Source organism: Martes martes, assembly GCF_963455335.1.
Source record: "Martes martes genome assembly, chromosome: 2".
Lineage (NCBI taxonomy): Eukaryota > Metazoa > Chordata > Mammalia > Carnivora > Mustelidae > Martes > Martes martes.
In genome coordinates, this window is record NC_137889.1 from 6,264,346 (window position 1) to 6,278,153 (window position 13,808).

General features: G+C 43.9%; 1 protein-coding gene across 1 annotated transcript in view; it reads left to right on the top strand.

Moving 5' to 3' along the window:
- Positions 1 to 13,808, top strand: part of MCPH1 (microcephalin 1) — a 248,444-nt gene that overhangs the window by 41,627 nt on the left and 193,009 nt on the right. Inside the window, exons 6-8 of the mRNA XM_080796602.1 lie at positions 4,380 to 4,523; positions 5,626 to 5,715; positions 7,746 to 8,936. Coding sequence (XP_080652728.1) covers positions 4,380 to 4,523; positions 5,626 to 5,715; positions 7,746 to 8,936 — 1,425 coding nt within the window. The remainder of the gene's footprint in view (positions 1 to 4,379; positions 4,524 to 5,625; positions 5,716 to 7,745; positions 8,937 to 13,808) is intronic.

The following is a 13,808-nucleotide window of genomic DNA, read 5'->3' on the forward strand; positions in this document are numbered from 1 at the left end:
CCCTAACCCACTGAGCCACCCAGGCGCCCCCCAAATTTTTATTTATTTATTTGACAGAGAGAGCGAGAGAGACAGCAGGAGCAGAGACAAAGGGAGAGGGAGAAGCAGGCTCCCTGCTCAGCAGGGAGCCTGCTGAGCAGGGAGCCGGACATGGGGCTCCATCCCAGGACCCTGAGATTGTGACGTGAGCTGAAGTCAGATGCTCAATGCACTGAGCCATCCAGGTGCCCCCATCTAGACCTTTCCACTGAGAACCTGGCATGATAACTAGGATCCCTTCCCCTGACTGGTCCTGATCTCCCATTTTCATCTCCTGGTGAAAATACACCACAGAGAACTTTCCACCATTTTACAGAAGAATTCAGTTTAACTTTTAGTATCCTGCCATTTGTAGCTTCAGATTGGGCAATTCTTTTGAAAATAAAATCGCATGCATGCAAGGAACCGTTTTCTACTACATCCTGCCTAATGGGTTTTGGTGCCACAGAGCCTTTGGTTTTTTGTTTAGTTTGTTGATACTGATAAACACTTAGCTTGTGTATTTGTTTCTCAGCAACTGCTCTCTGTCTGGTCAGAGACTCGACCTTCAGCTTCTAGCCCCAGGCGCTTTAATGATCAGTCCTCCTGGGGGTAAAAACATCCACTGCTTGTTAGCTGGCTTCTCAGGGCTCCTCCTCTCCAGAATCTTGACTCTTCTGGTCCTGGTCTCTTCAGTAGTTCCCTGATGCTTTTACGTCGACATTATTTGTATTTTATATAGATTCTGTATTTTCTTTTTCTCTGTGTAGGCATTAGTTGGCTTCAAGATACTTTATTTCTTTGTCTTGAATTACTTGTAAAACCTTAAAGCACTTGAACAGTGGCACAATCACTTCTTTATGGTTGTGTTTTGCACAAGGCTGTGAATCACACAGTGAACTTGGGAGATCAGTTAGCTACACGTTTCAGGTCTAGGTAGCAACAGGCTGCTTCTCTAGAATAAAAAAATAGGGAAATTTTTGTCCTTATGTGTTTAATCATAGAGTCATTTCTGTTCTTTTTTTGTTTGAAATATAATTGACCTAACATATTAGTTTCAGTGGATGATGTAATGATTTGCCGTTTGTGTGTGTTGTGAAATGGTCATAAGTCCAGTTAACATCTATCACCATACATATCATGTACAAAAAATTTTTTTTCTCATGATGGAACTTTTAAGACCCAGTTTCCAGGCTACTTTGAAATGTGTAGTACAGTGTTACTAGCTGTAGGCAGCATGCTGTACATGACATCTCCTGACTCACTCATTTATAACTGGGAGTTCGTACCTCTGTAACCCCTTCAGCCATTTTACTCATCCCCCACTCCGGGGCCTCCGATGGCCACCAGTCTGTTCTCTCTCCCCATGAGCTTGGTTGTTTTAGTTTTTGTTCTCTGATTTTGTTTATAGGTTCCACATACAGATGACATCATGTAGTATTTACCTTTTTCTGACTTATTTCCCTCAGTGTAATGTGCTCACAGTCTATCTGTGCTGTCACAAATGGCAAGGTTTTGTTCTTTTTTATGGCTGGATAGTATTCCTCTAAGAGTGTGTGTGTGTGTGTGTGTGTGCGCGCGCGCGCGCGCGCGCGCACGCACACATCACATTTTCTTTATTAATCCGTAGATGGACATGCAGGTTGTTTCCATGTCTTGGTGATTGATTGTAAATAATGTTGCAGTGAACAGGAGGGGGGCAGATATCTCTTTGCATCAGTATTTTCCTTTTTTCTTCTTTAGTGTTTTCATTTCCTTCAGGTAAAGTAAATACCCAAAACTAGGATTACTGGCTCTAATGGGAAGTTCAATCTTTAATTTTTTTGGAGAAACCTCTGTAGAGTTTTCCACAGTGGCCGCACCAATCTACATTCTCACCAGCGGTACACAGGAGTCCCTTTTCTGCACTTCCTTGCCAACACTTATTTCTGGTCTTTGTGATAATAACCATTCTAGTGTACTGTTAGAATCTCATTGTGGTTTTGATGTGCATTTCCCTTGTGATGAGTGGTGCTGACTCTTTTTTATGTACCTGTTGGCTATTTGTATGTCTTCTTTGGAAAAAAATCTTGTTTAGATCCTCTGCCCATTTTTATAAAATTGGATTTTTTTTTTTTTTGGCTAGATGTACTCTTTTAATTTATAAAAATACTTTAGAAGATCATGAAACTCTAAAGTACCATATGGGTTTTTGTATTTCTCTTTTTTGCTTTTTTCACTACCTAAATTCAGTGTTTCAGCCCAATCCCAACACATCATTGGTACGTGGAAGCAATTTTGGTAACTTTATAATGCATAGCATAGAAATAAGAAGCACTCATTCCTCCACTTTTTATTGTAGTGTCTTTTGCCATGTCACGAATTCTCTGCTCTGTATTTTGAAACTTCTCATGCAGAATTATCAAGTTTTATTTTAAATCTGTCAGGGTAATGCAACAAAATTGACAAGAACATTTAGCTTGTATAGGTAGTGCTGCCAGATAACTTCCAAAAAAACATTGCCTTTATCCTTTGTTTTTGTGCTGAGTCATCCCAGTGCCTGATAATCAAGCCTCTTTCTCTTGGTGCCGTGCTGGTCCCTCCCTAACAGCCTTGCACTGACTAGTCTCCTTGCTGCTCCGGCCAGACACACGGAGTAGCTCTTGACCTTTCTGCCTGATGGCAGTTACGTACCACCATCCTTACCCTTGCTTCTGAACGAGTGCTTGGATCCTCCACTGATTTTCTCTAAGCATCGATCCATGGGAACCCTCTTAGCGGCTCTGTCACTGGGCCCTGTAGGTGCTGTGTCCTTAACCATCTGTCAGCTTACTTGAGTCAGGGGTGTAAACTACAAGTCAGGGGCACACCCCATCCAGGGCTTCCCCTTCCTCAGCATCGTAAGGAAAAGCATTTCAGATGAAACCATATGTTTGACATGCCCTCCAGCACTGCATGCCCTCTATGGTCTGGTATGCCCTTCAGCCTCAGGTCAGCCTTGTACCACTGTCCTGTCAGCTTTATACTCTTGCTTTTTGGGCCTTTCTACACCAGTAATGGTGTATTTAAAAAGATTTGGCAAAATGGTACTGAAAAAATTTTTTATCTTTTTGGATTAAATTTATATCTTAGTAAAAATTGCTTTTTAAGCACTACAAATATAAGGTATTGCAGGTAAAACTGACTTGTCTGCATATTGGCAGATATGGAGTTTGAGTTGTTCAGGCTTAAGAGTTGCAAAGGAGAAGATACTGAATGATTCTTGGTCTTTTTATTGGTGGGTGAGGGGAGGTGGTCAGAGCCCTGAAGTTCTCCTTGAGCAAATGCGAGGTATGGATTCCAGAAACACATAGCTGTGTACCCATACCCAGTTTAGCCATCATTTCATGGCTGATGGACTTCTGACCCCGAAGTTGATATGTATGTCTTTTGAGGGTCAGAGAGGGTTGGCTAGTGGTAGTGGTTTCTGAGACCTAGAGTAAACACTACTGTTAGAGGCAGAACTGTTTCTGCGCCCATCTTAGGTTCCTAGTTGGGGCTTTGTTATAAAAAGATTGATGGGAGAAGAGCATAAGTTTTTTGTGACATGCAGGCTCTCATAGGAGATAAAATCCCAAAGAAGTAGAACCTTAGTGCTTATGTTGAATAGGAGAGGCAATTGTGGAAAAGTAAGACATAAGGGGAACCAAAGTAGGGTAGGCATTCCTTTAACAATATCTGTTTTGCAGAATTCTCTTGGCATCAGCTCCCCATCTCTGGTGATAATATGGAGGGGTGCATCTTTCAAAGGGGATTTGTACCTCCTGCCTTTAGGAAGAAGCTTGGGGTAGGGTGGGGGGGTGTCCTGACACCTTTCACCTTCTTTGATTTAAGTGCATTTTGCTCAAAATAATCCTTATGCCAAAGTGGCATGTTCGGGGTGGTACATTCTGCCCCTCTTTGTCAGCGTTTAGGAACCAGATTGCATTCTAGCTTTACCTTCTCACTAGTTGTATGAGCCTGGGTATAAACAAGTTACTTAACTTTGGTGTGTTAGTTTCTTCATCTTTACATGGGGAGACGGATAAGCTGATGCACTGGGTTTGGGAAAGGTTGAATGAAACGGTGTACATAGTGTGCTTATTATTACTAGCACAGTGCCCGGAGCGTGGACGTTTCTCAGCAAACGTTGGCCAACTGTTTCTGCACCAGTGTTACTGCTCGTGGGGGTGGCGGGGTGAAGATAAGACTGTTGGTAGTAGTAGGTGATGTTGTTGCAGGGGACAAGGAAGACTAGGGGGGTGTATGTGGTGGGGGGTGTTCCTCAAAAGAAATCATATTGTTATATTAAACCTTCTGGCCTTTTTTTTTTTTTAGCTAAATAAATTTTTGTTTATTTTCAGATAATGATGTACCTGTTCTCTTATTTGAATCTAATGGCTCATTGATGTATAGTCCCACCATTAAAATGTGCAGCGGTCAGCATAGTACAATGCAAAGGAGATTACAGGAGATGAAGGAGAAAAGGGAGAACCTCTCCCCTACATGTAAGTGCTCACGTTTTATAAAGTGAAAATGAGGCAAATTGCTTGGTCAGTGAATTGTGGTGGAAAGGTTTTTTTCTCTTTACATATTTTTGTCTTAACAGATTAACAGATTTTTGTCTACTTCTGGGTACACTTTATTAATATTTTCTTCCAGAAAATCTTATGCGTCACTGAGATTTTTAAAGCCTATATTGAGTTTATAGTTTTAAAACATATATTTTAAGCACATATTGGGTGCAGTTTTTGGATGTATAGGTTGAGAATCCAATTTTTTTTTATAGTCCCTTTGTAATTTTTAATATCTTTGGGATGTTTTCTTTTCCTTTCTTTTTTTTTTTTTTTTAAGATTTTATTTATTTATTTGACAGAGATCATAAGTAGGCAGAGAGGCAGGCAGAGAGAGAGGAGGAAGCAGGCTCCCCGCTGAGCAGAGAGCCCAGTGCGGGGCTGGATCCCAGGACTCTGGGATCATGACCTGAGCTGAAGGCAGAGACTTTTTAACCCACTGATCCACCCAGGCGCCCCTGGGATGTTTTCTTTTTAAAAGAAATAAATCAGGCTCTTCTTTTGAGGGAATCTATATTAGACTAAGTATCTCATGCATTAGTTTTTGTTTTTCTTTATTTCTGTTATCTTTAAAAAATTTTTTTAAAGATTTTATTTATTTAAGAGAGAGAGAGAACAAGCATGAGTGGGGTGGGAGGCTGAGGAGCGGAGAGAGAAGCAGATGTCCCGCTGAGTGTAGAGTCTGACCTGGGGCTTGATTCCAGGACCCTGAGATCATGATCTGAGCTGAAACCCAGAGTCAGGTGCTTTAACTGACTGAGCCACCCAGGCACCCCTCAAAAGCTCTTCTAACCTTAATTATCCCCTGATTTAATCCTTTTTATAACTTGATATATGTAGATTATTTTTTATGAATCTCATCATCAGTAATAGATTTGAGTAAGTTTTTTGTGCTTACTGTTTTATAGTAGGTCTGGGATATGAAGTACCAGGTGTAGATATGTGTGTGGAAAACCAGAATGAGTAGGCTTACTGTGGGCTTCATCTACTAACGTGTCAGATTTGTGTCTGATGAAGTGTGCGATTATGTTTTCAGCTTCGCAGATGCTTGAAAAGTCCCTTGATAACCGAGCCAACTCCCCAGGTGAAGCTTCTTGGAACATTTCACATGATACGTTGTGCTCAGGTAAAATTTTTTTCTTTTTTGTGGTATATTTAAACTGAGAATATGATGAATTTCTTATTTGGAGTTTCTTCTGATATCAAGAACAGTTGGTTAAAAACTAGAACTCATGAAATTAGATATTAAAATAAAAAATAGGTATTGTAATACAGTTAGAGCATGAGAAATTGCATGATTTAAACCTCCTTTTTGGCCCCTGTAGTTTTTCTCCTAGGCATTTGCTTTCTTGGCACAGACTCAATTGCTCATTTGGGGGGAAAAAAAAATCATGTGCACTAAATTGCATGCTATAGACTGTATTACTGAGAACAGTTTGAGAGCTGCTTCTTTCACACCATGGGCAAAGACACTATGGAACACATGATTGAGGAAGGTCAGTGAGGTGTGTAGAGATTTAGAAGATAACTGGCAGGATTTCTGTTTAGAAGCAGAGCATTGGAAAGAATAAAATTAGGGTTTTATATTATATATACATTTTAAATGTGGGAGCCCTAGTTTCAGTTTGAGTGATATTTTTTCCTGCTTATATAGCTTTCCTTTGAGTACGTTTTGAGAAATGTGCTACTACCACTCAGTTTCACCTGTAGAAGGGCCCACACAGGTAGCATAGCTCTGAAAGCCGCAACAGTGACAGATGACAGATGGTAGGAAGGTGTTAGGAGTTTAAATCGCAGCTTCCTGTTGAAGTGTGGCTTATTCTTAACAATCTCTTTGTTGTGTGTTGGAAATTATTTACTCATCTGTCTTAAATAATCTTTGTCTTTTTATTTTTTACTTGATGCACTTATTTTATGTAAGTTAGACACGAGTGGTAGTAACTAACACAGATTTCATTTTTCCCGTCTTGGGCACTGGTCTTTGTGTCTTATGTGCTGTACCTTATTTAGTTCTCTCACTACCATGTCACCCCCATTGTGTCCATGAGAAAACTAGGCCAGAGAGGTGAAACAGCTTGCAAAAGTTGACATTGTTTGTGAGTGGCCAGCCCAGGGTTTGAAATTAGGCAGTCTGACCTCAGAATTGATGCTTCATGACACGCACACTTGCTTGCCAGCTTTTTGAAAAGTGTGCTAAACTTACGCAGCTGCTTAGGCTAAACGTGTCTTGTATTTCTAGTGCCTCACTTGACACGTTCCGTGACTTGGTGAGGGGTCATTGCCGCTCCCACCAGGGGCTTCCCTCTGCTCCCTGCTGGTTACCTCCGTTTTTCTTTAGAAGGAAAGCCTTTAGTGGTTTTGGGTTAGAGGCTTCAGATTCCAGAAAATAGTGCCTGTGCGCTGGGACCATCTAGCCTAGTGAGAGGGACAGATAGGAATACTAATAATACTAGGACGCATGCTTTTGGGAACTTCAGGCAGAGTTCTGCGTAACGGAAGAGGATGTGTGTAACTAGACCCGGTGAAGTGGGAAGATTCGGAGAGTTTTGACATCTGAGGTGGGTTTTGAGTAGAACTGATCCAGATTAAAATGTGGAGTGAAGGCAAGGCCTGGAGTTAGAGACATGTGTGTAGCTTTCCGGAGATGGGTGGCAGCCCAGCAGTATTCTCAAGAAATACATAAATGTGGGAAGTCCGAACCTGAAGGTCTCCCAGATGGTTCGATTTTGATTATAAATGCGGTGTGAGGACCTGCGTGGAGAATAGGGGAGTCAGGTGGGCGAGGACTTGTGGAAGGCTAGAACTTCACGTAGTTGGTAGCATTAGTTCTTTCCTTTTAGAATTATTGACCTCCTGAGAATATAGTGACAGAGTGTGGATGCTCTTCCTGGAAGAGAGTGCACATGTGTATGCACGCTTGCTCAGAAGGTGAGCTCCCCACAGCCCCCGTGCTCTCCCCTCAATGCCGGGTTCCTTAGTGAGAAATTCTGGCCTGACAGGTGTCCTCAGGTGGAAATGAGAGGAACCAGGATGCAGTCGGTGCTCTTTTTAACCAATAGCTATGTTTAAGAAGTATGGCTTTATCGGTTAACCGGAAGTTACTTTTATAATAATTGAAACCATTTAAAAAGTTAATTCCTCATTAACACTTTCCAGATGAATCCTTTGCTGGTGACCTGCACTCATCTTTTGATGATCTTTGTGGAAACGCGAGATGTGGAAGTCAGGAAGCGACCCTGGGAGGAATTGTGGATGAAATTAAAAGTGTGTGTGTGTGTTCGCCTGCACTGAAGACAAGGAGCATCCTTTCATCAGCATCTCCTGGTTACCTCCGTCCGTTAACGCCTCAGAATCCCACGGGTAGTCCTTCCAAAGAAGAGATTCGTGGGCAAGGAGATCCCGCGGGTGAGGTCGTCACCCCCGACCAGCAGCAGTCCCAGGGAGCGGCCGGAATGGGGTTTGACGAGAAATGCAGCTTGTCTCCTATGTTATCTGCAACCAGACGCCGCCCTTCGGGACGTTCACGATCTGAGAGCTCCTCAGCCAAGAGAAGAAGCAGGTCGGAGAGCTCGGGGGCGCCCCCTGAAGAAAGACTGAAGAAGAGGAGGCGCGGCGGGCAGCGCGGCGGGCCGCGGGCGCGGCTGTGGAAGTCGGGCCACCGCCTGCCGCTCCCGGCTGGGCCTGCCGGCGCGACCGCGGGCCGCGGCGTGTCCTCGTTCGATGATTACTTCTCACCCGATAATCTCAGGGAGAGGAGTTCGGAGGCTCTTCTTCCCGGATTTGAGCCACCTGCAGGCCTGGCTCCGTTCAGCCGCAGCGGCGGTCTCTCCCGGACGGAGAGAAGAAACATACTGCACACGGCTGACTTCTCCGGCATTGGTAGAAATCCCAGGTCGGTGGACGTGACCGATACAACAGCGGAAACGAGCTCCGGTCTCGAGAAACCGCCGCAAGACGCCGCAGACGCGACGTGGGCTTGCCTGGCCTCGGAGGGAACGTGTGCCGCCGGAGCAACCCCAGGCCGTCGTCGACAGGCTGGCGCCCGCGGAACGCCAGGCCCGCTCGCAGGTGGGAGACGCCGCGCTCGCGTGGCCGGTGAGCCCGCTGTGCCGCAGGGGTGCGGAGGGGAGGGACGTCACGGCGATTTCACGCCTCCGGAAGGGAGCAGCGTAGAAATGGAAGGGTTGCTGGATGTGAGAAGCGGACGGAAGGAGGAGAGCGCTTCTCGAATGTGGAACTCCTCCGGCGGTGAAATGCAGCGTGACCATGAGCTTGATTTCGTGGCTGATTGTACTGTGGACAAAGCTGCAGAAGGAAGGGAACAGCCATCCGGTGGATGCGATGGAAGTATGTGAACCTCCTTTACAAGTCCCTTTATTGCAGGAATATGTGCTGGTGCGTCCCTTTTGGAATCTCATTACCACCGTCCCATAATTAAAATAGTTCCTTTTTCCCTTTTTTTAATTTTAAAGAATGTGTGTGTGTGATACTTTCCATTGATGCATTCTGTAGGGGTAGGTGGCTTACCGCTCTGGAATTTCTAAGTGCTTGGGTCAAATCTGCCGTTAAGAATGCATCTCTGCCAAGCCTTTCCGCGTAGGTGCCGAGAGCAAGTGATGCCTACTGGGAAGAGTCGACTGGAGCCGACACGTCCTTGTCTCTGGGGCCTCTTACATAGCATGACCTCCTGCACGGAGGCATTCTGCTAGAGGGCTGGAGGCTGTTTCTTTTAGAAGGGAGATGAAGGCAGTGTAGGCATTGATTCCACCAAGAAAAGAGAATGTACAAAACAGTAAATGTGGAAATACAGTATCAGTATTTATTTTGAAGAAACTTTGGGCAATGTTAGTTATAAAGAAAAAAAAAAAACTTTGCTCGGGATAAGAAGTTCATTGTAACAGGCCTTGTTTGGCTTCTAGTTATTTTGCTTTAAGCATATCACTTAAATAGATTTTCTCCTGTGTGTAATTTAATTGTGATCATCATAACGAATTCTGTAATTGTAGTAATTGTATCAAAGGTAGCAACAGTAGAAAACATTTCACTCTCTGTTTACAAGCACAAAAAAAATGTCAGCAGTCAAAAATGATGAAATCTTGAACTTTAGCCATCTTTACCCAAAGATTAGGTTAAAATTTTCATAAGACCCACTTTATTCTTCGCTATTTTTCTGTTCTCGCCATGATTTTAACCTCCCTTTTCAAGATGGAAAAGTTACAGGTGTGGAAATAATCAGTGATGTGTATCTTTTCCTTGGGTATAAATTCCCTAAAATAGTCTCACAAAAGATTTAATTTTGTATGTTTTTAACCTTATTTTTTGTATCTTAGCTTTCTGAAAATATATAAAATTTGACAAACTATATGTAGGGTTAGGCTTAGTATGTATTTTCAAAATATTTATTTTAAAATCATGTTGACTCTAAGGTTAATATAAATCAGTAGATACATAGAATTGTTTTGGTAGTTAAGAATATCCTGTTCTTAAAGCTTACATTCTCTTTTTTCTCAGTTTTTATCTTGTTTATTTTTAAAGCCTCTGAATAATATTTAATGGTGTATAAATATAAATTAAGTGAGAAAAGTCTGGTTTCAGGCAGTGTGGTGCACCCTGTAACCCCAATGTTGTTAAGAAACAGTGCAGCTCTCCGTGGAAGCAGGATGTTCTAGGACTCGGCCCCATGTCCATGGTCCCCTGGGGTCTGGGGCACGTGGAGGACCATGAGGGGCCGGCATCGGGCCTTCTGGGAGACTTCAGATTTCTGCATCACATGGTGGGGGCTGTCATGCACTGGGGTGCAGCTCAGGCCCTGCAGGCACTAAATTTTACTCAGAGATGGAACAGACATTCTGTGTGGTCTAATACAAAGATATCTCTTAGAGTTGCCTTGTTTTATGTCATTCCACAGAGACAGAAGATCATTGCATTTTAGGGCAGGAGAGACATATATATTGTCTAGCCTAAATCTGATCCCTTTGTTTTAGCGTGATAAAATCAAGGCCCCCTGGTGTTCCAAATTGTCTGCGATCAGCCCAGCTGGTACCCCACCTCTGTCTGGTAGTCTACCTCCAATAGAGGCGTAGAGCCGGCAGTTCCTTTAGACAATCCGTATGTGCTGGAGTTGGGGAGCGGTAAAAGTACCCTGTACATCAAGCAACACCTCCAGATCTTCTGTGGTGAAATAAAAGTCCTTTCTCAGTTTCTGTTTTCAGTCCTGTTTCAGTTCAACTTGTACTCATTGCACTTGTCGGTCTCTGAGGTGGGTAGGATGCAGTTAAGGTCACAAGAACGAGTTACAGATTCACTAATAAATAGAACAGGAGCAGAGGGAGAAACTTAATTTTTTAAAAAAATAATCTCTGAAATCAAATGAACCAGTAATTTTTTTCTTTTTAAACTCTTATTTTATAAACAATATGCAAATCCATGCTCAGTAACAGAAGTTGCTAAAAAGAGGACATTTTCCCGTCCTCCTCCTCGCTCACCTCCTGTTGGTCCCCCTGACACGTGTTGTGTTCCGGGCACCTGTTTGGCTTGCAGGGAGATGGCAGAGGAGGGACCAGGTGTGTCCCTCACAGATGTCACGCCTAGTGAGGAAGGCACAGTAGATGAAGGTGACTGTGACCGTCAGTTCACGAGCCGTATGACACACAGAACCACAGCTATGCAGGCAGTTAGCGGGGGCGACCGTAGATCTCAGGCCTGGCACCGGGGAGAAGGGAGCCCTGTGACTGCTCGAATCGCGTTCCAGCCTGAGGAAACTGCGCGTCCAAAGATCCTGCAGAAAATGCCTGCAGGAACTGCGCCGAGGCCAGTGAGGCTGCCTCACACTGGGCTGAAGGGAGGCTGGGGACAGATGAGTTAGAGGGGCAGTCAGAGGGGCCAGACCCCTGGGCTCGAGTACCTGACAAGACTTGGAGTGGTTTGGTTCTCTTTTTACATGCGATGAGAAACCACTGTTTGTTTTTTTACGCAGGGGGGTCGCCAGGTTTGATTTCTGTGGTGCATGTCACCTGGGATGCTTCATGGAGAACAAACCGGTCAGAGTGTCTGCGAGAAACAGTGCTTCCATTTCCTTCCAGGCACTGCGTGTGTGTGTGTGTGTGTGTGTGTGTGTGTGTGCGTGTGCGTGCGTGCACGCGCGCGCATGCGCATGAGTGCACAACAAGTGCAAGTACCTGTTTCAAGGGGATTATGTTATCTTACTAAGATTTGCTTATTTGTTTTAGGGAGAAAGAACGACTCGGGTTGGGGGCACAGGGGGAGGGAGAGGGAATCTTAAGCAGGCTCCACGCTCAGGACGGACCCGACATGGCTCCATCTCACAACCCTGAGATCAAGAGTCAAAGGATGCTTAACCGACTAAGCCACCCAAGCACCCCTTAAGATTTGCTTTTTCTAAATACCAGATAATTCCATATTGGTATCAAGAGAGTAACAGATCTAACTTCATTTTTAAATATAATCCACTTTGGGTGGGTTAATGATTTTTTTCTGTAGTGAATCAAATAGTAACTATTTCAGGCTTTGTGAACCAGGAGGCAAAATCAAGATACGTAGGTAATGACCTAAAGAGAAAAAAGACATTTTTTACAAAATCTTTTATGGACGCAAAGTTGAGTGCAGTTTTTTTTTTTTTTTGGCAATATATGTCTAATTAGAAGAATGGGATTCTATTTTTGGTTAAGGAATAACTTTTCACATTAATTGGGGTTCAAATTGAGTGTTCCCATCATCAAACTTTACTGAGGTAGATGTACAATAAAATTTTAAGTGTTTTCCTTTGAAAATGCCTTTTCACACAGGCACTGCCTGATACTATTACCAGGCCGTAAGCAGATGGTTTTCATTGAGCACGTTCATTGCATAGAGGCCTTTTATGGCAATGTATCCATCAGTCTTCACTTGATACATGGTTTTTAGTGTGTTCGCCTATTGCAGATGAGGGACTTCCAGTGGAGATTAGGCGGGAGCTCCTCAGTAGTGCCGTTGCATGGATGTCCTCGCCTGGAGGCCTAGGAAACGTGGACCGGTAGCTTGAGTGCAGGAAATATGGCCACATCACATTTTCATGGGAGTGGAGAGCGCGCTTCTTGTTTTAGCCTCTGACACCATAGGTCAGAAAGTGTAGAAAGCTCTTGACGTTACTTACCTGTTGAGGTGGCTTTCCACCATCCGTGGCACTGCTCCCCGGAGCTCCTCAGACCTCCTCCTGAGACTCATTTTAATTGCCGAGTAGATAGAAGCTGACCGGACGTGCTGAATCAGCACACAGGTGGCTCCTGCTTGTTTCTCGGTGACACAGGTGGCTGAGATGGTTCCAGGGGTGCCTCATGGCCACTGGCAAAAGCAGAAGGAAATCCTTTTCATGCCCACATCCTCACCTTGTGCATTGGTTTAATAGACAACTTTCTTCTTGGCTGTGCTTGATAAAATTTTGCACATCCAATACAGACATGTGCTGGATCTCAGCAGTTTGGCCGTGGCCAACTATTAGATTTCTTTTTCATAGGGACGAGTCACCAGTTATTAGAGGTTGGTGGAGGTTAGACTAGACTCCTGTAGTCACAGACACACAGCATTCAACATCAACTGACGAGCAGATGGAGAACTGTCTACAATACAGACCTCTGTGCTCAAGTCTCAGGTCTTGCCTTTCAGGTGAACCCTCCATTCCTTATCTGAAAGGTGTACTAGCCACAGACAAAATTCTAGGTTATATGTTTCCATAAACTTGTCAGCATCAGGCCACCAGATATCCTTTGACCCTGCAGTTTCTATAGGGCCGTTTAGGGATCAAGTCTTGGATGTTCCCTCCCCCCCTGCCCCGGGATATGACTGCAGCTCATGCTGGGTTATTCATGAATGGGGAGAGGGATCCCTTGTAATATATGAGCCAATCCAGTTTTCTTGAATCCGTGAATTTAACTGGAGAAACATTTCTGACATCCATTATGCCGATTAACAAACCAATGACATCACCAATTAAAGCTCATTTCTTTGATCCATTTGCCAGTTAGCAGAATTTCTAATAACAGTTGAGCAGAAGGGTTTGTAGGAGTTGTCTCTTGATGCGGTATTTGTTAACCTGTTAGCTGACCACTCCTGGAGAGGGTGTTTTCAGTGGATGTGAATTAGTGCACATATTTGTATCACATCGTCGGTGCTGAAGTATATATTTTAAATTACAGCCTTCGTGATATGTCGTTCTGTCTTACT